Raw genomic sequence first — 21579 nt, 5'->3', positions numbered from 1 at the left:
GGTAAAGGCTTCTTAAAGCAATGCAAAGTAAGTAACGACATGTGTGGCTCATGTCTACATTGAATAGTTCTACACAACTGCAGCAGTTCGGGGTTATGAGCGTGACAACAGTGTATTGTTCTTGTTCTATGTTTTATTGGCTGCACACAAAACAAAACTATAAAGGTGCACACCACCACCTACTCTATGTAGATGCTGCACTTGTTAAGTCAGCAAAAGCCAATAGGCTTTGTATTATCAGCTACACTGATCAGCTATGATTTCCTTATCTGCAGCTAACCGATAACGTAAATTTGCCATTTTTCTGTCCGTTGATAGACGTAAAAAAGAAGATTTCAATTTGAAATTGTAAATGCTCATTGTCCTTATGGATTTCTGATTTGTCTGTCCTTTTAGTGTTTCAAAGTACAATTTCATATCATGTTTGAACTGGGGAATATTGGGAGGCCTCTTAGTCCTCTTGCATTTATGGATACAAAAAACAATACAAATATGGATTTCAAATAAATGCAGTTCTTTCTAGATTGTTTTCTTCATAAAAGAAGATGATATCTATTTTCTTCAAGCTAATCTTGGTCCCAGATAACATCAATCCAAAAAAAAAAAAAAAGACTTCACATAAATGAATACCATGAACGAGTTCCCAGTTTAACGAGGGTTCCCAAATGCGTCGTGACGCGCGTCTGGCGTCACAACGGGCGGAAGTGATGCAGACGGTGTTTTCCTCGATCAGCTAATCCGTTTTGATGATGCGAAATGTCTGGAAACCTGACCAGCAAAAACCGACATGGTGATGCTTGTTTGAGACTCACTTTGCGTCATTTTTAATAAAACATTATTATTATTTTTTTTAACTGTTCGTGCGGAGATGGATCCGTCCAGGAGGAGCGAGAGTGACTGGCAGGGGCTGCTCAACGAGGTGAGACTGTGGAGACCTTTAGAGAGGATAATTATCATCACTTACGTCCTGCCCAGGTTGTGCTCCATCAGCTGTAGAAGTGTTTGTCTTTAAATCTCCTGTTTTGGCCTCCAGTCTTGAGCTGCAGACGAGTTTACAGTGTGGTTCAGATGAGACAAAGTCAACAGGATTAACTGTTAAACCTGCTTTTGTGTCAACAGCCTGAAGGGAATGTAGATGAGGAAGTAGGTTTGTTTTTCTCTCTTCTCTTCCCTTGTACCTGCAGCAGACCTGTGAAACAATAACAACGTGTACCACACTGCAGGTGTGCTGTCTGTTCACTGCGTATTACTGATTATCTGTCACAGTCAGTACATTTAGACACAGCTGATGATAGGTCAACAGCATAGATCCAATATAATGAAATAAAAGCAAAGTACAACGTTTTATTGTCTGAATTAAACGCCTTTTTTCTACCGGAATGATTCTTAAACTAGGCCTTCTACTCAGGTGTGAGTCACACATGATTAATCAATTAGTGGACACTTTGATTGACACCAGCCCTGATAATGTGATTAATCATGTAATGAGTTTATGGAGCAAAATGGCCAAACCTCCACTTGTTTCAGGTCCTCAAATGTGATGATCAGCTGTGTTTTCCTTTATTTTATATACACTGAGAACATGTGGTGTTTTTCTAAATGTTTCCAACATTTGTTAGACTTTACAACTAATCAAACACATGGTTTAAAGATTAATCAATAAGGAGAATTATCAGCTGTTGCCACTTTAACCTGACAAGAAGTGGCCTCTGTTTGGGGTCGCTGCTGGAAAACGATATGCCCGTAATTAACAGAGAATATCTCTGCAACTACAAGGTCTATCTGAATGATCAAGTTATCATAATAAATGGAACACTTGAGCGATATGTTCAGATGGATCAGTATACGTGCATACGTCACTGGGTCTGAGTGAATGAAGTTGGCACAAAGCATGAACAAATGGTTTTGTTTCAGCTAAAAAACAATTACAGCTTTGGAATAAATATCCCTGAGGAATGATGCGGTTGCAGCACCAGATCTCGAGCGAACACTAGCAGAACATCTGAACATTACTTCCGCCGATTTTCATGCCAATAAAGTGAATCAGAACAAAATTAGAGAGCACTCAGGCAGAGGCTCCTAAAAATGCTCTGGTACCAAACTTTTATATTTCACTTATTTGGTACCAAGTTGGGCTCCGCTCGGGTTTAACAGGTTAATCAAGATCATGACAAATGTCAGTATTTATCAGAAGCAGGTCCATGTGGTTATTTTATTATAACTTATCTATTATAATTATCTTTTTGTAAATTATGTATATAAGTTGTATCTGTGTATTTGTTTTTTATTTATTATTTTTATTTGCACACATCCCATGAAGCTTGATATGAATCTCTCTTCGGTGAAAGTAAAGTGACAGACAGCTCTTCTATAAATTCTTCTAATTTATCTATTTTATTTGTCTGCTTTTGTGATTCTTCTGAATCATCTGTGAAGAATACAGTTAACCCATTGCTAGCATCTAGAAACCTTTGGTCCACATGAGTAAAAGTGGTTTCACAATGAGTGGAGCAATTTCAACAAAACTAGGCTTCAACTTTTCAGTTTCACAGCCAAGTTATCTCTTCTCTCCTAGTGCTCTAGGACTAATGCATGCCTCATTGCACAGAGTGCTCAGATTGTTCTGCAAATTTAGATACAGAACACATGGCTCTCATGTTACATGCAATCACTGTTAAAATAAGATGTGTAAAAATCACCCTCAAACGCCGGACGGTTAATAAACAACAAACAAGTTAACATGAAGTTTTTTGTCTTTGGGAGATTTCTTTGCCTGTATATTCTTCTAACATCTAACGTTTTTCTCTTTCTCCTTCTTACACGCAGTTCGTAATATGTAAGCGAAAGTTGGAGAGTAAGAAAGAAGCTCTGCTGATTCTGTCCAAAGAGCTGGACACCTGCCAGCAGGAGAGAGATCAGTACAAACTGATGGCCAACCAGCTCCGAGAGCGACACCAAGGACTCAAGAAGAAGTACAGAGAACTCATTGTAAGCCATCCTTGTGCGACCCAAAGATGCTTTGTTGCTGTTATAATAGGAGAAGCAGAACAGAGAATATAAATTGTCTTTGTCTGTTGTCCACATTTCATGACGGTTTCCCTTCTTTGTATAACTAATAGGACGGAGATCCCTCGCTACCTCCCGAGAAAAGGAATCAGGTAGGTGGATTTTAACCTGGAGATGTTTTTTTAGATTAAAAGACAGGGGGAGCATAAAGCCCTTATTGTTTGCAGCTTCAAATGTTGGTCATTAAGCCTGTGTGGTCTCGCCGATGTGACCTCATATCTATGTGTCGTTCAGGTGAATTTAGCTCAGCTGCTGAGAGACTCCAGAGAGAAGAGCAGTCAACTTTCTGAGGAGGTGAGGGAGCTGAAACAACGACTGGCGGAAGCTCAGGGTGATAACAAGGTACCGTGTCACGCTGTGCATCACACTGAATACAGTTGAATTAGGTTGTATGTTTATGATGTGTTGTATGTTTCTCCCAACAGCTTCTACGAATGACCATCACCAAACAGAGGCTGGGAGACGAGGAGGTCGGCGCTCGACACTTTCCCGCACACGAGCGGGAGGATCTGGTCAAACAGTTGGAGAGAGCCCGAGAGCAGGTCAGAACAGATTCCTGTTAATATACGACTTCTGCTCTACTTTTATAGACTCTTACACATTTGAATCTGCAATAAAACACCATATTGAATTATATTTATTTAGAGTAAGTAACTAACATCTTGTTCTCTACATGTGAGGTCTGTTTGAGTCCATCACGAGCCCCTTTATGAGTCACCAGTGCAAGCCAACATACTGAGCAATTAAATTGTTTTGATTTAAACTTTCTTCAGAGAATTTGTCATATCGACCATATTTCTTATAAAGTTTATTTGTGTCTCAGGCGTCTGTTTTTACATTAAACTCAAAACCTATTTAAGTAAAATGCTGTGCCAGCCTTGAAAGATTCACCATTCCTGAGCTAAATACAGAAAGGCTCTCTCAGAAGCACAACTTAACGTGATGTATGACTTATTAAAGATTTATAAGTGAAAAGTCGAATATTGTGTAAGGTCACATTGTATGGAGAAAAGAATGAAACCATCAGTGATATATAAGCTGATACTGAACAGTAATGATCGAGACAAACCTGTATCATTAGTAGATGAAATCGCAGCTCGCGCAGTAACGCGGTGTGTTTTGCGTTGCTGTAGAACGAGGTTCTGGAGCACAGCGTGAAGTCGCTCACAGACGAGCTGCAGGACGTTCGGGCAGAGCGCGACGTGTTCCAGCAGAAGGCTCATCGCCTCAACGTGGAGATGAACCACATCGTGGGCAATGATGAGATACGGGTATTAGACATCGACGCTCTCTGCATGGAGAACAGGTCCGTCACTTGAGTGTCTGCAGCAATGTCCACAGTTAAAGGAACAATTTCTAAGTTCTGCGCATGCTGTTTGAAACACTTGTCCCTCTACGACATTACAAGCTCAATGAGATAACTATGATTTATTCATGTCAATATTCAAGTACTGTATAGCTATAACATAAAAGAGATCACTACGTATTTTAACTTTTTGGAGTCATAACTGCGAAAGGTTAGAGCTGATTATGTTCAACAATCTTTCAGGTATTTGCATCAACGGTTCAGTCAGCTGCAAGAAGAAATCACCCTGCTCAAGACGAATCTCATGAAGTATAAGGTAGCTACATTTTTATCCTTTTATTGTCATTTTTATTCCTTATTTATTTCTTCCTCAATTTCATGAAAACATTGCCACTTGTAGTTTTTCTATATGTTTGAGAATGTGGATTTATTGTAAAGACAGTTGCATTTTAAGATTTCCAGAAACAGAAACCTCTGACGCTCATTAATGGGTTTTTTTCAGAGCGCCCTGGAGTGCAGGAAAAACTCTAAAATCGGTGGGAAAGCCAACAGTAGTGCACTGACTGGTGTGCTCTCTGCTAAACAAGGTCAGAGGGTGTAAAACCTCTTACAGTTTATTGTGGTGGAGAAAAAGATTGCGGTGTCTGTACTCATACTGTGACTGATGGTGTGTCTGCAGTGAAGGAGTTGCTTCTGTCTGAAGAAAACGGCTGCAGTCTGCCGGTGACTCCTCAGTCCATCTCGGACCTCAAGTCTCTCGCCACGGCTCTGCTGGAAACCATCCACGAGAAGAACATGGTGATTCAGCACCAACGCCAGATCAACAAGTACTCCCTCTCATACCTCATGCTCTCTCTGTATACTCCCTTTTTTTCTCTGCACTGATTTTGGACGCATCGGAGAGAAGACGGACACTCATTGTTTGTTTGTCTTTTTAGGATTCTGGGAACTCGAGTGGCAGAGCTGGAGAAGAAATTAAAAACATTAGAAATGTCCGGATTGTGGAGCCTGCCAGGTAAAAATAAAGGAATTGACTGAAACTATTGCTTTTCATTGAAGCCTGTTTTCTCCATACTGTTTACAATAACTTGATGTTTGTATGCCTTTCTTCTTCTGTCCTTTTCTTTCTTGCTACCTGGAGGCCTGACTTATAATGTGTCTCTGGGAATATATGGAAGTATGTTCCTCACGTAATCATCCGCTTTTTAACTTTTGAACTTCATCTTCTTCCATCACTTCTCATATCGGCACACGTTTCATTTAATCATTTCTACCCCATCCAGCAGTTTTTAGTATTGACGTCATGACACGACAACATTTAGACTTACTTTGGATAATATTTTTTCAAATTAGGGGGAAAAGACAGCATCATCCTGAATCCTCAGCTGGAGGAGACACCGTCACCTGGACAAGAAGGTGAATATTCAAAAGGTGCGTTTAAGTTCAGCTGTTTGTAATGCAAACTTTTTAAATTTGTGCATAAAAGATTACTCGCTTGAGGAGGTGGAAAAGTTGCAGCATTTGACTTAAACGTCTACTGAAGCTTCAGTTTGAGCTCCACTTGAGATGTTGTCTTCAAATTAACACACTCTACAAGCCTACTTACTTATATACCTTATTTACATCATGTTTTCTTTCTTTTTGTGTGTTTTTTTCCCCCTGCATTTGAGGCTTTGCTGGGGCTCTTTAACTGCATCATCTTCGTCTGCCGTAGTCTATTGGTGATCTGCGTGGAGTATTAGCGCTGTCACTTCTTGTCTCGAAGAACTAAATCCTACAATTTGCAAAAAAAAGATAACAGTAGTAATTGGAAATGAATGTAAATTCTTTGAGAAATTCTCTGAATATTTGTTTAAAATGTGATCTTCCTTTGGATTGAAACCAGGCGTTCTGTATCTGCAGGATTATAATTCTCAAAGTTCCCAAAACGTTCAGGCAGAGGATGAATAGAGGTGCTGCAGCAGTGAACTCTATCAGAACAATTATGCATTTTTTTAGCATTAAAGCATGTAAACATTTTCTATTCCTTCACCTTGAATAAAAGTACGAACCTGAAAATAGGGACATTAACATCTTCCATTCTTACAGGTGACGAAGGGACTGAAAAATTAGCTGTCGATCACCAGAGCTCCGCAGAAGTCCCAAACCAAGAGACTGGACCGGCAGCTGGCTCGGGTGGTGGAGAGGAACTGAGCGAGGAGGAGCCATCGCCGCGCAGTGAGGGGTCGTGCCAGCAGAACTCCTCCTACCAGTCGGCTGAGGAAGAGCCAGAGACGCCAGACAGCGAAGTGTGCAACAACAGCGATCGATCACAGGTCACGATCGATTTAACGGCTTTAACGAGTCACCAGTTGAAAGAAGAGGAGTGTCTGAGCGATTGTCCTCCCACAGTGCCCGATGTGAGCACACAACACCTGTCAGACCTCAGCCACTCACAGGAAACTTTAGAGAACTCAAGAGGAGGAGAGGGTGAGTCAGATAAATGCACTGATGGGGTGGAAACTGTTGAGACGGAGTGTATTATTATTACAGAGGAAAATACGGATATCGCTGCATCCGCTGCTGCTGCTGCCGTGAGTTCTCCTGAAGAGCAAGAGGACGACCAGCCACACCAGGAGACAGAGCTTTCAGAGGAGACGGATGTTTGTGTCCGTCAGGAAATCTTAGAATAAAGGGAAGAACGACACATTTACAATATGATGCCACTTTATTAATTTTTAGGTATAATGAAAATTATCTGGAGAAATGGACACTACGTTACACAATAATGTACTGTAAATCCAGCAAATATGAAAACCAATTATCGGGAAACTTTATTTATGCTTTAGTGGGATTATTCTCACTAATCAACCCTGTTAAACTAGGAAGAATGACTCATAACACCGCTAAAAAAATCTTAACTGTCTGATAACTGGGTATCTAACTTGTGCCCTCACTTTTTAAGAGCCTCGTGTAGATTAACCTGTTAAATGGATAAACGGCCCAAAGTATGTGGACACCAGAACATAGCACAATGTAAAATAATGTGATTGTTTAACATGAATATGCTGCTACAACAGCCGGCACTCTGCTGGGATTGTTCTTACACAAAAAATGGTAAGAAGTCAGACCTCTGTGCAGGTCAGTCAAGTTCTTCCAAACCAAACTGGGGGGAAATAAACATTTCCTTAACTGTCATGTTAAAAACAGGAGAGGGTCAAACACAAACCGCTGGACACTAAACACTGTGGATGTGTCAGAGGTGTAGGTACGGTGGTTTACGGTGATTTAAAAGTAGCAGAAAAGGGCTTTGGACTGTAGCTGATGTGGCTGTGATGATTAGGTTTTTCTTCCTTTCAGTCTTCGATTTTATCCCACAACTTAACAGTGAAGGAGAATGTAATAAGTTTTACATTTCTGCTGTTGACTCTGGAGAAAGACACTCCTTCCAGCTTTGTTTCATATAGAAATGAATTAAAGATTAAGAAGGACAAAGTGCAATTGATGCCGGCAGAAACATTGTCCTTTATCTTTCTACCTCTGTCCACACTCCTCCCCTTTGACTTTAAAGAAACCTACCAACCATACTGTATTGATCACTACATCAACAAATAGACATTCAGCTGTTGTAAATATCTAAGCTAAGCAGCAGCTTTATAGTGCCAACATTTCCAAACAGCTTCTTCTTTTATTCTTGGTAAATGTACCCATCCTTCTTTTCTTTGCCAGAATATTTTGTTCAGGAGCTGCTGTCATTTAGTTTAAGACTATACAACCTGATTAGAGTTTTTATTTTTAATCACAACAAACACAATATTATAAAAAGATGTATAAAATGCTGCATGATTGTACTAATCATTGATTTAAAAAATGATCGCGTTTTCGTCTTTAAACCATGCTTTTATTTCATTTTTTGACAGATGGACAAACATGTGACTCTTTACAAAAATGTGTCAGTTGAACCAAAAGACCTTTGTTAAGAATCCATTTACAGCTATTAGTCTGTCACACAACGAGGCCACAACCCTCTAGATTTACCAGCAATGATGTGTTTGTGTTGAAAAATATTATTCACTCACCAGATACATTAGAGCCATGTGTGTTTCTGTGTTCAATGTGAGGAAATGTGTACAAAATGTATTTATTTCTGCAAAATAAATAATTTTCAACTACTGGTTTTGTTGTATGTGATGCAGGTTCTTGAAGCTAAATGCTAATATCAGCATGCTAACATGTTTTATTGTCACTAACATGTTTGCAGTGACAATGGTCACATTCTGATGATGCGTGCATATGTAGTACTTTAAGTTAACATGATAACAAACGTTAAACAGAGTACAGCTGAGGCTGATAGAAAATAAAATTTTTGCAGGTATTTGGTCCTAAACTAAGTATTGGACGAATTCAAAGCAACATTATGCAACATTTTACTAAAATAACAGATTCAAAATCATGTTGATGGAACAATGTCTTGTAACAGGTTGTCTCTGTCACAGCTATCACCCGTTTCTGCTCTGTGTAACTTCAGTGAGGGTAGAATCACATTGTTACCTACATATTTATTTTAAGATACCCGTTTTCAAGACTTAACATAGTTATGAAGCAATCAGTTTTGTTTGTAGTGAACACCTACATTCCATCTGACAAATTGTTACAGACCTGGGATTTGTATTTACAAAAGTTGTGCTGCACTCAGGAACTGTGGGGGGCGCTTAGTCACACAAAATGCCTATTTCTGCAAAATGTTGCTTTAACTTTTGACCCTTAATAGCGCTGAAGGAAGAATCAGGGACTCAATACGTCAGGAGCAATCATCCTCTAGGAATCATAGTTTTCTACACAAACGTGTGCAGATAAATGTTAATGTAAATAAATTGAGTCTGGAAAAAAGTTGTGGAAAGCTTGAAATTGGCCCAGACCAGTTCTGTCTGCAACCCAGTCGCCAGAGTAAATGTTGGCAATGCACAGTACGTTCAGTACTCAGAAACCTCAGATATATTGAAACATTTCTTTTTGTGGCAACTTTCCATTTTTTCTTTTGAGTAAGCTGTGCTCATGTTCTGGTTCAGTTTAGGCATAAAAATCACTTGGTTAGGGGTCAGAAATGATCATGATTAGTCTTAAAATACCCGTTTCTGTTGCCACAATGGAGATGCGATTTCCTTAAAAATATCCAGTGTTGTCACACTTACAAAATGTTGAGACAACTGTAGTCACTGGCATCCCTTTCACCTTCTGATCTGAAAGTCAGACCGCGAACATGCAGTGTCAACGTGATTATAATGATAAATACAGTAAGTACGACAACTACAAATGTGAGAGTATCTGTCGAAATATTAAATGCCAACATTTTATCCTGGCGACTGGGCTTTCAACTTTTTATGGTAACTTACTTTTGAGAAACCACTGTTGAATGTTTGAGACAGCTATTTGATTGAGTCACTGATTTAGTTATTGTTATCAAACAAGAAATACAATGAATGAATGAAATCAAAAGGAAACATTTTTTTTCGGGCCTGCAGTTATACCATTGTTGTGAGATTAGTTACTCCTCAGCCTCCTGGTATACAGTTTCTGGTGTGTATTCCAGAGTTTGGGGGATGAAATCCCAATGATGCAGCAGGCGAGCCTCCTTCCTGCGTTCCCGTGCAGCAGACTCCCGGCATCCCCACCGCGCCCCAAGTCATCGATCTTCTCATGGATCACCACTGCTCGTCCAATCACAGACATCCCTCCAAACATTGTTGCCTCTGATTCCATCATGGCGTTGATTTTCCCTTGCTGGGCCTCAAAGTTACCAAAGTCTCCAGGGTGGTTGGGGTGAGGCACACCATGTGGGTTGTAGTGGCCCCCAGTGGAGTCACAGCCCTGGCTCAGGTCTCCGTACTGATGGATGTGCACCGCTCTGGGCTGAGGATCACCTTCTGTGGGGAAGCCGTTGAACCGAAGCAGGACTTTGAGTTTTCCCTGAGGATAATCCTGCTTAAACAGCGCCTGACCGTACACTTTGGGCAGACCCTCAGCTAGTGAGGTGCTGGGTCTCATTTTGCAGGCTGCATACAGAGTGCCATTGTGCTGCGAGACCTCTGGTGGAGCCAAAGTGTCAGTGGTAGCCGAGACACATTGTTGACCTCCTGCCAGCAGAACGAACAGTGCCCCCAATATACTCATTGACCTGAAAGATGCAAAACTTCATATTAGGACAGTTCATCATTTATTTCTTTTACTTAAAGGGTCAATTTTCCACATCAAAGTGTGTATATAGCTATTTTTTTAGCACTTCTTTGTATGTGGAAAAAAAACATAGTATAAAGCCACCTATGGCTCCAAAGGGTGATGCACGTAATCTGATAGATTGCCTAGAGCAGTGGTGTCAAGAGCACACCTGATTTGGATCAGGTGTGTTCTTGCTTGGTTGGAATGAAAACATGCCGCCACAGTGGCCCTTTACTGGATCAGTTTGACACCACTGGTCTAGAGTAATGTCACTCAATGGCTTAATTGCATGGTAGGTAATGCAGGCACAAGGTTTTTGAAAAGCAGTCCGCTGCTCTATCATTGCACTCATTAGGGTTTCAAAACAAGTGACCACAAAAATCGACACAGCAGAGACAGACATTGCCTTTTTTTTAAGCCTGCAGCCTACATTACCCACAATGCAACTCTGCCACTGAGTGACATCAGAGGCCAAGTTTCCTCTGGAGCAAGGGCTTTATACAACTTTTTGTATGACCTAAAAGTTACAGTTTAGGTCAAATTAACGCTACCCCAAAATAATTCCATATTACAGGTTAGAGGTGTCGGAATCTCACAATATTCAAGATAACCGTGATTTAAAAAATGAAGTATTGATTTTGACGGTCATTTATTTGCCAGGAAAGAGACACACACCTACACTACAACACATTTTAAGAGGAATTTGATTGCCAGCATTTATTTTTTTATTTCTATAGACATCGTGGTAATCGTGCAGTGAAGTACTGCATTGGAAGCATCGACAGAAAAACATACAGACGTTATCATTACACAGAATAACTCTTTCCAGGGTGTTTTGTTATTATCTGAGTGGATCCGTTTGTGAAGACCATCATAACCTAGTTGTGTGTTTTGCGTAAATTACTCATCCGAGAAGTGTGGAGCAGCCCAACAACAATTATCAACTTAAACTCAATCAGTCATATGTGGTTTGTGACTTTCCCTCTACTGTAAACACAAAGTTGCACGCAGTGTTATGCAATGCTACCTCAGAAATGGCCCACAGCGCAGTGACTAAGTTGGTTTTCAGCTGTAATTGTCCTCCCGTTGTCGCAAAGGGTACAAAACTCCTGTTACGCACGCAACGTTACGCAGTTGCCATGTAGCATTACCTCTTGGAGAAGAATAAAGGATAAAGAAGAGCACAGTCTGTTCTCATCACTGCACAAACGTGATGCCGCAGAGTTTTTCATCCTGCAAAACAAAGTTAAACAGCGCGGACGCAGAGCAGAGGCGCACTCACCCGTGTGGACGCATGATCACCACGAACTCTCTCCCTGCGGATCGTCTGACGGAGTCGAGATGAGATGTTTCATAAAGTCTTGCGTGTCTGGAGGCGTCGTTTAAAGAGGGTGGAGCTGAGATGATCACACACAAGGGGTACCGGGGATGTCAGCTGGTTGTAATTTATTGTGCAAGACTTCAGCTGCTGTTTTTTTTTTTCATTTTACAGCTGAGTCTTATTATGTTCAGCCCCTTTTCGCGCTTGAATCCTCGATTAAATCCCCAAAACATGCAGACTCGCAATCGTCGTGTTGTTGATCAGACTCCGTCTGACGCACAGACACTCTCCAAACAGCTGATGCGTCCACAAACTACGAGTGTTAGCCCTCAGGCCGTTCCCCTTCTTACTATGCTGGTAAAATGGAAATGTTGTGTTATGTATTGGTGAAGGCCTGCAAGTAACACTAAAAGGTCAGTTTATAATAGGCTATCAGTGCCAAGACAGAGGTGGGACAAAGCAGGCAGTCCAGTTCAGACTTGTGCCTTTAAAATCTGTCTGACAGAAGTGGGTAAAAACAAGCACATCATACAAGAGGACACAACCCAAAGAAGAGTTTAACCTCAATTCAATTGTTGATATATCGCATACATTTTGGCAAAGGTGTTCCTTTGTTTTTCTCTTAAATTTCAACCTCAGCTCATATAATATGTCTATAAGACACTGTGTACATGTTATAATAAACTTTATTCCTACAGCACCTTTTAAAAGCAGAGTTTACAAAGTGCTTTGACAATCATGCCAAAGCAGGAAACTCAGGCGGAAGACAACATCATGGAACAAACACTCAATAGTCGAACCAAGCACAAGGAAGCCTCTTCTAAGGCGAGTTGAGGAAAGAAGGGAAGAACACCTTGTTGAAGGTGTACCATTAAAAATCAATATGAGTCATTACCAAAGGAATGACAGTGATAAAACAGGCACAGACCACAGAAAAAGAAAGCCAGAGAAAGAGACAAAAAGTTGTGCAAAATTAGAAATAAATAAAGAATAGAATCAATGAAGGACGATAAGAAGACGACGTCCCATCAAAGGGCAGATAAAAAGATTGGCATTTTTTGACATGAAACATTTTTTGTGCCAAATGTGGAGAGCCTGTATCTCCAAACAGATGGGAGGAGAACAGTTCCTTCCTGCTCAGAGTTAATGTTGGAATGACAACACACACAGACATGGATAAGTTGCAGTCAGTGTGTGTGTGATAAAGAGGCGTTAGATGATAATCTTGCAATGTTTCAATTGTTGCAGAATCAATCAAAATCATTGTATTGTGGGTTACTCTGTGATTGACTCTCCAAATATGCTAAATTCTGGACGTGGCCTTTAAGAATTTTTATCTTGTAAACGTATGCAGGAAGGGTAAACATATTATGTGTTGAATAATTCAGATTCTGCGCATATTTTAATTGAACTGATCACTAACACTGCCTGTTCTTCTGCAGCACTTGTGGGTGTAAATGCCAGCACGCCCTCCAGGCCAGCAGGGGGCACTGACGCGTTCTGCGCAGCCGCTGTGAAACAGATTTGAACGGAGGAAAACAGAAGATCCTCACAGGAAACTGGAAACCAAGTTACTTCCATATTACCCGGTAGAACAGTGTTCACGTTAATAGATTAAAAATAAGCTACATTTTCTCATAAAGATGTCCAAAAGACATCGCCTGGATTTGGGTGATGACTATTCCACTAGTAAGAAGAGATCTGACGGGTAGGTGAAGCTCTGAAGTGAACATGTCGGCTTTAACCGTTAGATACTAGCTAGCTAACTGCTAGCTGGTGCTAGCAATTTTGGCTAACAGCCACTACGGATGTATCAGATGAACCCAGACAATATAACCATAAGCTGTGTTTCTGGCTCAAGCCGGTGTTCCTCAACTGCACCTGATACATTACTATAAATGTAAAACGTTCAGCCGCATTGTGATAATAACCTCATTTAGCCATTTGGGATGACTCTGGCTAACAAACGAAGCATCTACGTTACCCTCACTATTGAGGCACGTGTGTGGCTAACGTTAACTCAGCGAAATGCTAACAACCTTTGCTAGCGAGCTGAAGTTGACTTAGCCAGCTAACCTTTGCTACACACTAAATGGCAGACATGTCATGTGTAAAAGCAAACTTTTAACAGAAATAATGTTATGTAATTCTTAAATTCATATCATTATCATACGAATGGCACCCAGCAGATCTTAGCATTGCGCTAGCCTGCATGCTTACCAAAACTTTAAGTGTAACTTTAATCTTGTTGAGTTAATAAACATTCCAGCTAGAACTACTGTTTTGCCCTGCAATTAATACTATTCTGTGGAGGTTTTAATGCTCAGTTGTAGTTGAAACAGTTTTAATAAGGTTTTAATGCAGTGTATTGCATCGTATTGAGATGTGTGTCTAAGAGAGTGCTACAGTATCAGGTATCGCCTCCAAAACGACAACAGGTTAACTGTTAAACAAGATTGAATATAAAAACCTTCATAATGGTGGGATTAGTTGCAGGACTGTTTTAGCGAGCAGTGTCCAATGGACTGACTGCCTAGTGTGTAGATAGTAGCTAAGATTAGCAATGCAGATATGTCAACATCTGTGATTATGTTGCGCATTAAGTTTTAAGGTAGTCTGTAATCAGTGCCACCATTGAATAATATTTCCAACAGAAAGCAATGTCGAGTCAGTGGCTCTTGAAGGGAGAAGAAGGGGGAAAAATATGTGTTGAAGCACAATGTCCTGACCTCCTCATATTATGATGTTACTTATTATAATAATGTGTTTACTCTGGATGTTCTTCTTGCTGTGACACCCTCTCACCTGCACAACAAATTTGCAATAAAATCCAAGTGATGGTACGGTCTTAAAAAACAAATGTAAGGATACTTTTTTTTAAAAGAATATGATGGACAGCGTTATTATTATGGGAGCTTTAGTAAAACTCATATCAGTAGTAGTAGGCAGAAAATCACAAAACGGCTGCATGAGGATTTACTCTACATTGTTATATATTTATATTAATGCCCCACTCTGATGGTGACAGGAGAGAGAGGGACCGTGACAGGGATCGAGAGGACCGCTCCAGGGACAGGGACCGAGATAGGGACCGGGACAGGGACAGAGACCGGGACAGAGACCCGAAGCCTACCCCTGCCCCGTCGAACAGCACGGCAGCAGTGCCATGCATGCCAACAATCAAGCAGATGGCCATGCAGCAGCAGATCAACCCATTCACCAACCTGCCGCACACGCCACGCTACTACGAGATCCTGAAGAAGAGGTTACAGCTTCCAGTGTGGGAGTACAAGGAAAGCTTCAGTGACATCATCACGCGTCACCAGAGCTTTGTCCTTGTCGGAGAGACCGGTTCTGGAAAGACAACACAGGTGTGAAAACTTTAAATCCACCCATCTCTAATGTGCTTGACTGAATACTTGTGTAGTGCATGTTAAAAGCTTTTGAAGTTTCATCATAGTCAGTATGATGGCAGACGGTTGGTTTGTCCCAAAATAGGAATGATTTGATACTCTCCTCTTAAACAGTTTTATCTGAATAAACTGCAAACTTTGCTTCAACCACCAGATCCCACAGTGGTGTGTGGACATGGTGCGGGGCCAGCCTGGTCCTAAGCGGGCGGTTGCCTGTACTCAGCCCAGGAGAGTGGCTGCGATGAGTGTGGCTCAGAGGGTGGCTGACGAAATGGACGTCATGCTTGGACAGGAAGTTGGTTATTCCATCCGATTTGAGGACTGTAGCTCTGCCAAGACTATTCTCAAGTAAGTAATTGTGCTCATAAAGGTAATCTAATGCACAAAAACGTCTTTTTATAGGCACAGTGCAATCAGTCCAGAAGGTCTGAATCTTACAAAGCACGTCTATCATTTGTTTAGGTACATGACAGACGGTATGTTACTAAGAGAAGCTATGAACGACCCGCTGCTGGAACGATATGGTGTAATTATTCTGGACGAGGCCCACGAGCGTACTCTGGCCACAGATATCTTGATGGGAGTACTCAAGGAGGTGGTGCGCCAAAGACCGGATCTCAAGGTATTATTTTTTCATTAACAGCTGTTCTTTATTTGCTTTCTTTTGTCACAGTATATGTGTTAATTTGCTAGAACCAGATGCTTTGCTTCATGCTTGAAAACACAACATACAGAAAAGTTTTTCCTTTGTGCACAGGTGATCGTCATGAGCGCCACACTAGATGCCGGGAAGTTCCAGGTTTACTTTGACAACTGTCCTCTCCTGACGATTCCTGGACGTACGCACCCTGTTGAGATTTTCTACACACCTGAACCAGAGCGAGACTACCTTGAGGCAGCGATCCGCACCGTCATCCAGATACACATGTGTGAGGAAGAAGAAGGCGACTGCCTTCTCTTCCTCACTGGACAAGAGGTAAGACTTGTGGACAGTGGATGTTTCATTATGGCTGCATTGCTCTTTCTCCTGAATACACAAATTGAAATCTTAATTTTTCTTTCAGGAAATTGATGAGGCCTGCAAACGGATCAAGCGTGAGGTCGATGACCTCGGACCTGAAGTTGGAGACATAAAAATCATTCCACTGTATTCCACATTGCCACCCCAGCAGCAGCAACGGATCTTTGAGCCGCCTCCTCCAAGAAAGCCCAATGGTGCAATAGGAAGAAAGGTATGTAGTAAATAATGGAACAGAGAAATTTTAAAAGAGCTTTTAAAGGACTAGATTAAATGATTCATCTTGCTCTGTAGATGGCAATATGTGTCCACTGATGATGGGTATCTGACCGCCTGTTGCTTCATCCTCAGGTTGTGGTTTCGACAAACATTGCTGAGACCTCTCTGACAATTGATGGTGTTGTGTTCGTCATTGATCCTGGATTTGCAAAGCAAAAGGTGGGCGAGGCATAACTTGCTTCACTGGAAATTTGGTACATTTACTCCTGTGTGTAAAATGGCTACATTGGGATGATCCTGTAAAACTCATTCATATAAATGCTGATACAAAATGCTCAGATGTTTCAACTAAACATGCTTCCAAATCTTTGTTCAGGTTTACAATCCCCGTATCAGAGTTGAGTCCTTGCTCGTCACGGCCATCAGTAAAGCTTCTGCCCAGCAGAGGGCAGGACGAGCCGGCAGAACACGTCCAGGGAAATGTTTCCGCCTCTACACAGAGAAGGCCTACAAAACAGAGATGCAGGCAAGTGACGAATACAAAGGCTTCTCATCATCTTTAAAGTTAATGAGATATGGAGGTTATTAGTTTGTTTTAAAGATAACTGCACAATCATGATCGCTTTTGTTGCTTATTAACACTGTAAACACGCTCATCTTAGGATAACACATACCCTGAGATTCTTCGATCCAACCTGGGATCTGTTGTGCTGCAGCTGAAGAAGCTGGGTATTGATGATCTTGTGCACTTTGACTTCATGGATCCACCAGGTGAGTTATTTTGCGTTTGTTAAATTGAGCGATAAAACGTTTTTTGAAGCTTCAACTAAGTTTCTGAAATGTAAAATTGAAATCATGAACAATGCACATCACAATTTCCCAAAAAGACAACAGAGCCTTAAATTTTTAATAATCCTGAACCAGCAAATGTTTGTTTTGAAAAATTACTGAAATTATTAGTCAATTATCGAAATGGTTACATTTCTTTTGATTGACTGATTAATCGAATAATTGTTAGAGCTTAATTTATGAATCTCTGCTGAGGTGTGACTTTCTGACCTTTCTGTCTTCCCCCTCTCTTCCTCTGCAGCTCCTGAGACACTGATGAGGGCCCTCGAGCTGCTGAATTACCTGGCGGCTCTCAACGACGACGGTGACCTGACAGAACTGGGCTCCATGATGGCAGAGTTTCCTTTGGACCCCCAGCTGGCTAAGATGGTCATTGCCAGCTGCGAGTTTAACTGCTCTAACGAGATCCTTTCCATTACTGCCATGTTGTCAGGTAATGCCCAGGACTGGGCTGACATCTTCCTTGCCTTCTGTGGGCCAAATCTCTTGAGGGTTAAACACACCACTACTCGCAGGTGGTATTTGGGGGAAAAAAATGTCCCACCAAGATCATAGCTTGTGCACAGCTTTATGGAACAAATGTAGGCAGGACTATTAATCATTCATGTTTAATTTCGTTTAATTGTAATTTTTTTCCCTTGTTTGATTCCCAAAAAAACGTATCAAACAATATATTAGCCTAATGTCATATGAACAGCCGTATGAGTTTAATTGTTAGTTTGAACCAGCAAGTGACAATCCTTAATTATATCAATATATCAAGTTAATCTTAATTGTAATTATATCCAGATGTAAGAAACTGGCAAATATGAGTTTTTTTTCCTGATTAGGAATGCACACAGAGTTGTAGCTTTAATAGAACTTTATTTAAAAAAAAGAAATTGAGTTGCAAACTCTTTAACATAGTTAGTTTGCTTCTCCAAACATTTTGGGGGCAGTTTATATTTTTATTTGAAGATAACAGAATAATTAGCTCAAGGATTTCCTTGGGGGGCACCCACAGCTGTTATTGGCTTCTGTAAAAGATTGATCATCCACAAATCCAGTTTTTGGCTGAAATGCCCGTCACTCTGGGCAGTTTAGGGCCATAATATTCAATGTTCAATGAAACCAAAGCAAGTGGATAGGGCAGGTACCACTTAAACTTCACATTCATCGCATTTATCACAGTTTTCTTTTCATTTGAATATTGCATTGTGAATTTTAACTTTTATCGTAATGTTAGTTCTCATGTGTAGCGTGGAAGTATTTAATAGTATCTAATTGTTGATACAAAAACAAGTACAATTTTCTGAGTATTGAAAAGTTAAAGCATTGCTGATGTCCCTAACACTCTGTAGTTGTGTGAAAACTCTTGTTTTACAGATGTGGTTAAATGACCCCCTCTCTACGAGCTAATAGCCATTACAGTTGGGAATGACCATGAGAAAAGACTGCAGCCCCCCCTTTGATAGAGCTTGTGGTCCTGCCCTGTCCCAACGCAGTGTCGAGTGCCCTAGCATCATAGGCTTTGCTCCATTTTTCTCTGAATGTTTGACTCATCCCTATGGGCGGCTTTGTTGGGGCCCATACCAACCTTGTTTAGTCCCACAGTGTTTTGTCCGCCCCACGGAGGCTAAGAAGGCAGCCGACGAGTCCAAGATGAGGTTCGCTCACATCGATGGAGACCACTTGACGCTGCTCAATGTCTACCACGCCTTCAAACAAAGTGAGTATTCAATTGTAGAATCAGATTCTCTAAATCCACAATGGGATTTGACTTTGAGTTGTAAGGTAACGATTTGATTACATTTAGTAACTGGTATTCTTTTTTCAGCAATGAATGCTTTGCTTTTTTTTTTTTTAAGACTCTCTGGATTTGTAAAGATCAACAAATTATTGATTTATGCACAGGCAAATTTACATTATCAAATCCTTTAAAAAAAAAAAAGTTTTTTCAACAACAATTGTTGAGTTGCCCTCTTTCTGACAGTGTAGACCTCTTTATCAAGCCTCTATCAAGCCAATGTATGACTTGTGAAGTCTTATATTGTCCCATCCCTCCCTCAAATACACCAAAATGCTCTGAAGAAAATATGACTACATATTTATTGATACTTCTCAGCAGGTTTGTTATTATAAAAGACCTTATGTAAACTAATGCTTCATCTTGTTCTCTTGTCTTTGTTTTGGTCACGTTTGGTGTAGATACATTGTCAGCTTTGTTAACCTGGGAGTCTTGTCACATGTGCCCCTGCTGCTGTAACTTCAGGACCCCTCTAGGGGGCACACCTGCACTGCTTTACCTCATCATTTGATCCGTTAATATGAAAAAAAAAGGATAAATCCAGCTTTAAATATGTTCTCTACATCAGGCCTCTCAAACATGTATTTGAAAGTATATAAACCTAACACTTACCGAACTGTATCTAAATCCTTGTTTATACCCTTTCCAGACCACGAGTCTAACCAGTGGTGCTATGACAACTTTGTCAACTACCGTTCACTGATGTCTGCCGACAACGTGAGGCAGCAGCTGTCCAGGATCATGGACCGCTTCAATCTGCCCCGCCGGAGCACAGAGTTCACCAGCAGAGATTATTACATCAACATCCGCAGGGCGCTCTGCACCGGCTTCTTCATGCAGGTAAACACGCGACAGTAAATGTTTGAATAGTTAGTAAGACAGTAATCCAGTGACATGGTACAAGATGTTTTTACAGGACACAACTTGAGTTTGCAGCTGTTTTATATTGATGTGTTTGTTGTTTTATTCTCCAGGTGGCACATTTGGAGCGCACGGGTCATTACCTCACAGTCAAAGACAACCAAGTGGTGCAACTGCACCCATCTACAGTCCTGGACCACAAGCCCGAGTGGGTGCTCTACAACGAATTTGTCCTCACCACCAAAAACTACATCCGCACTTGCACAGACATCAAACCAGAGTGGTACGTTTTGAAAATGAATAAATGCAAGCTCATGAAGATAAATGAAGAAATATCAGTAAACTGACATGTGTATTTCATTCTGTTATTTCCTCTGTTGCAGGCTGGTGAAGATTGCGCCCCAGTACTATGAAATGAGTAACTTCCCACAATGTGAAGCTAAAAGACAGCTGGAGCGAATCGTTGCCAAACTAGAGAGCAAGGAGTATTCCCAATACTGAACAATAGCCAAGAAGTGTCCTGGAAAACAACTGCGTTCAATAGTTTTAGATCATTCTGTATCATTGTATCTTAATGTTTCAAATTTGGCATCTTGATTTTTATATTCTGTTTGCTTTTTTTTGTTTTCTTTTTCCCATCAATGTTAATTATGTAACTAAGTGTTATGTCATATGAAATATCAGCAGTAAATATTAGAAACTGGTTATAAAGATTTTCAAAAGGAATATCAGAAACATGTCATTTAGATGTGGTTGACTTCCTTTAGGGGATTGCTGAGTCATAAAAAAGATATGTGCTTGCTTTGTTTCTTTAATAAAGGAGCTTTGACTTAATTTCTGTGTACATATTAATTAGTAAAGCCTGTTATTGCAAAAGTAGCGTGTTTCCTTATTGGAGTCTTTTAAAAGGAATCTGAAACCTTAGGGATATTTTGACTTTTGTGTTGATATGAATTAAATGGTTTTAATGTGGCAGAATTGACAAATCTGCTAGATTAATACATTTTGAAAAGAGACTAGTTTATCAGTAGAGTCAGTAAACAATAGTACAATTTCAGTATGCTATTTTTTTTGTTTGCCTGTGTCCAGTTATTGATTTGTCAGCAGGATTACATAAAAAATTACTGAACAGATCTCAATAATTATCTGGATGAATCAAGATCTGATCAAGGATTTTTTTTCCTTATTTTGTATACCATTGCAAAATGAGGTGTTTCTCAACATTTTCAGAAATTTCCCAAGTATTAATGCAGTATGTTGTATTAAGGTGACTCATATCTATGAGTAAGTAAAATTTGATGCGCATCCAAATGAAAATCTGGACCTAGTGTATTTCAATGTTTTATTTCATATTGATTGAATCATGGGGGCTGTTGAGCCTTGATGGAGATATGCACTCTACTGAGTGCCATTCTAGTGGTTCTTGGCAGTCACTTTGTTACAGTTCAACCCAGCTTTTATATAATACCCAACATTGAGCTCAGTATATGACACACTGTACAGATAAATCATTTACAGTGTGTTCTGGTTCAAGTTGGTCAGGAA

At 40.5% G+C, this 21579-nt stretch overlaps 3 protein-coding genes across 6 annotated transcripts; 2 read left to right on the top strand and 1 right to left on the bottom strand.

Moving 5' to 3' along the window:
• Window positions 1–677: 677 nt before the first annotated feature.
• On the top strand, window positions 678–8526 carry LOC115597736 (coiled-coil domain-containing protein 149-like). 4 transcript variants are annotated; one of them, XM_030391322.1, is made up of 13 exons: window positions 678–919; window positions 2827–2988; window positions 3120–3158; window positions 3301–3408; window positions 3492–3608; window positions 4200–4372; window positions 4616–4688; window positions 4875–4959; window positions 5052–5199; window positions 5311–5387; window positions 5514–5549; window positions 5726–5788; window positions 6461–8526. In XM_030391322.1, exons 1-13 carry the CDS (start codon window positions 869–871, stop codon window positions 7042–7044), a joined length of 1716 nt encoding a protein of 571 aa, XP_030247182.1. In that variant the 5' UTR covers window positions 678–868; the 3' UTR covers window positions 7045–8526. The 4 variants fall into 4 exon arrangements, with proteins under 4 accessions (XP_030247182.1, XP_030247364.1, XP_030299875.1 ...); XM_030444015.1 differs by having other exon boundaries at window positions 679–919; window positions 5726–5803; XM_030391504.1 differs by lacking the exon at window positions 5514–5549.
• Window positions 8231–12038, bottom strand: LOC115566071 (extracellular superoxide dismutase [Cu-Zn]). The gene is made up of 2 exons (XM_030391834.1): window positions 11850–12038; window positions 8231–10526 (listed from the first exon to the last, which is right to left on the bottom strand). Exons 1-2 carry the CDS (start codon window positions 11861–11863, stop codon window positions 9893–9895), a joined length of 648 nt encoding a protein of 215 aa, XP_030247694.1. The 5' UTR covers window positions 11864–12038; the 3' UTR covers window positions 8231–9892.
• Window positions 12039–13412: 1374 nt separating this feature from the next.
• LOC115597679 (pre-mRNA-splicing factor ATP-dependent RNA helicase DHX15) lies at window positions 13413–20868 on the top strand. The gene is made up of 14 exons (XM_030443887.1): window positions 13413–13596; window positions 14917–15259; window positions 15456–15649; window positions 15764–15923; window positions 16059–16277; window positions 16366–16533; window positions 16671–16757; window positions 16915–17064; window positions 17201–17309; window positions 17629–17820; window positions 18973–19095; window positions 19823–20013; window positions 20148–20317; window positions 20418–20868. Exons 1-14 carry the CDS (start codon window positions 13532–13534, stop codon window positions 20533–20535), a joined length of 2289 nt encoding a protein of 762 aa, XP_030299747.1. The 5' UTR covers window positions 13413–13531; the 3' UTR covers window positions 20536–20868.
• Window positions 20869–21579: the final 711 nt, after the last annotated feature.

The sequence above is a fragment of the Sparus aurata genome, chromosome 1, assembly GCF_900880675.1.
Source record: "Sparus aurata chromosome 1, fSpaAur1.1, whole genome shotgun sequence".
NCBI lineage: Eukaryota > Metazoa > Chordata > Actinopteri > Spariformes > Sparidae > Sparus > Sparus aurata.
This window is presented reverse-complemented; position numbering and strand designations above follow the sequence as displayed.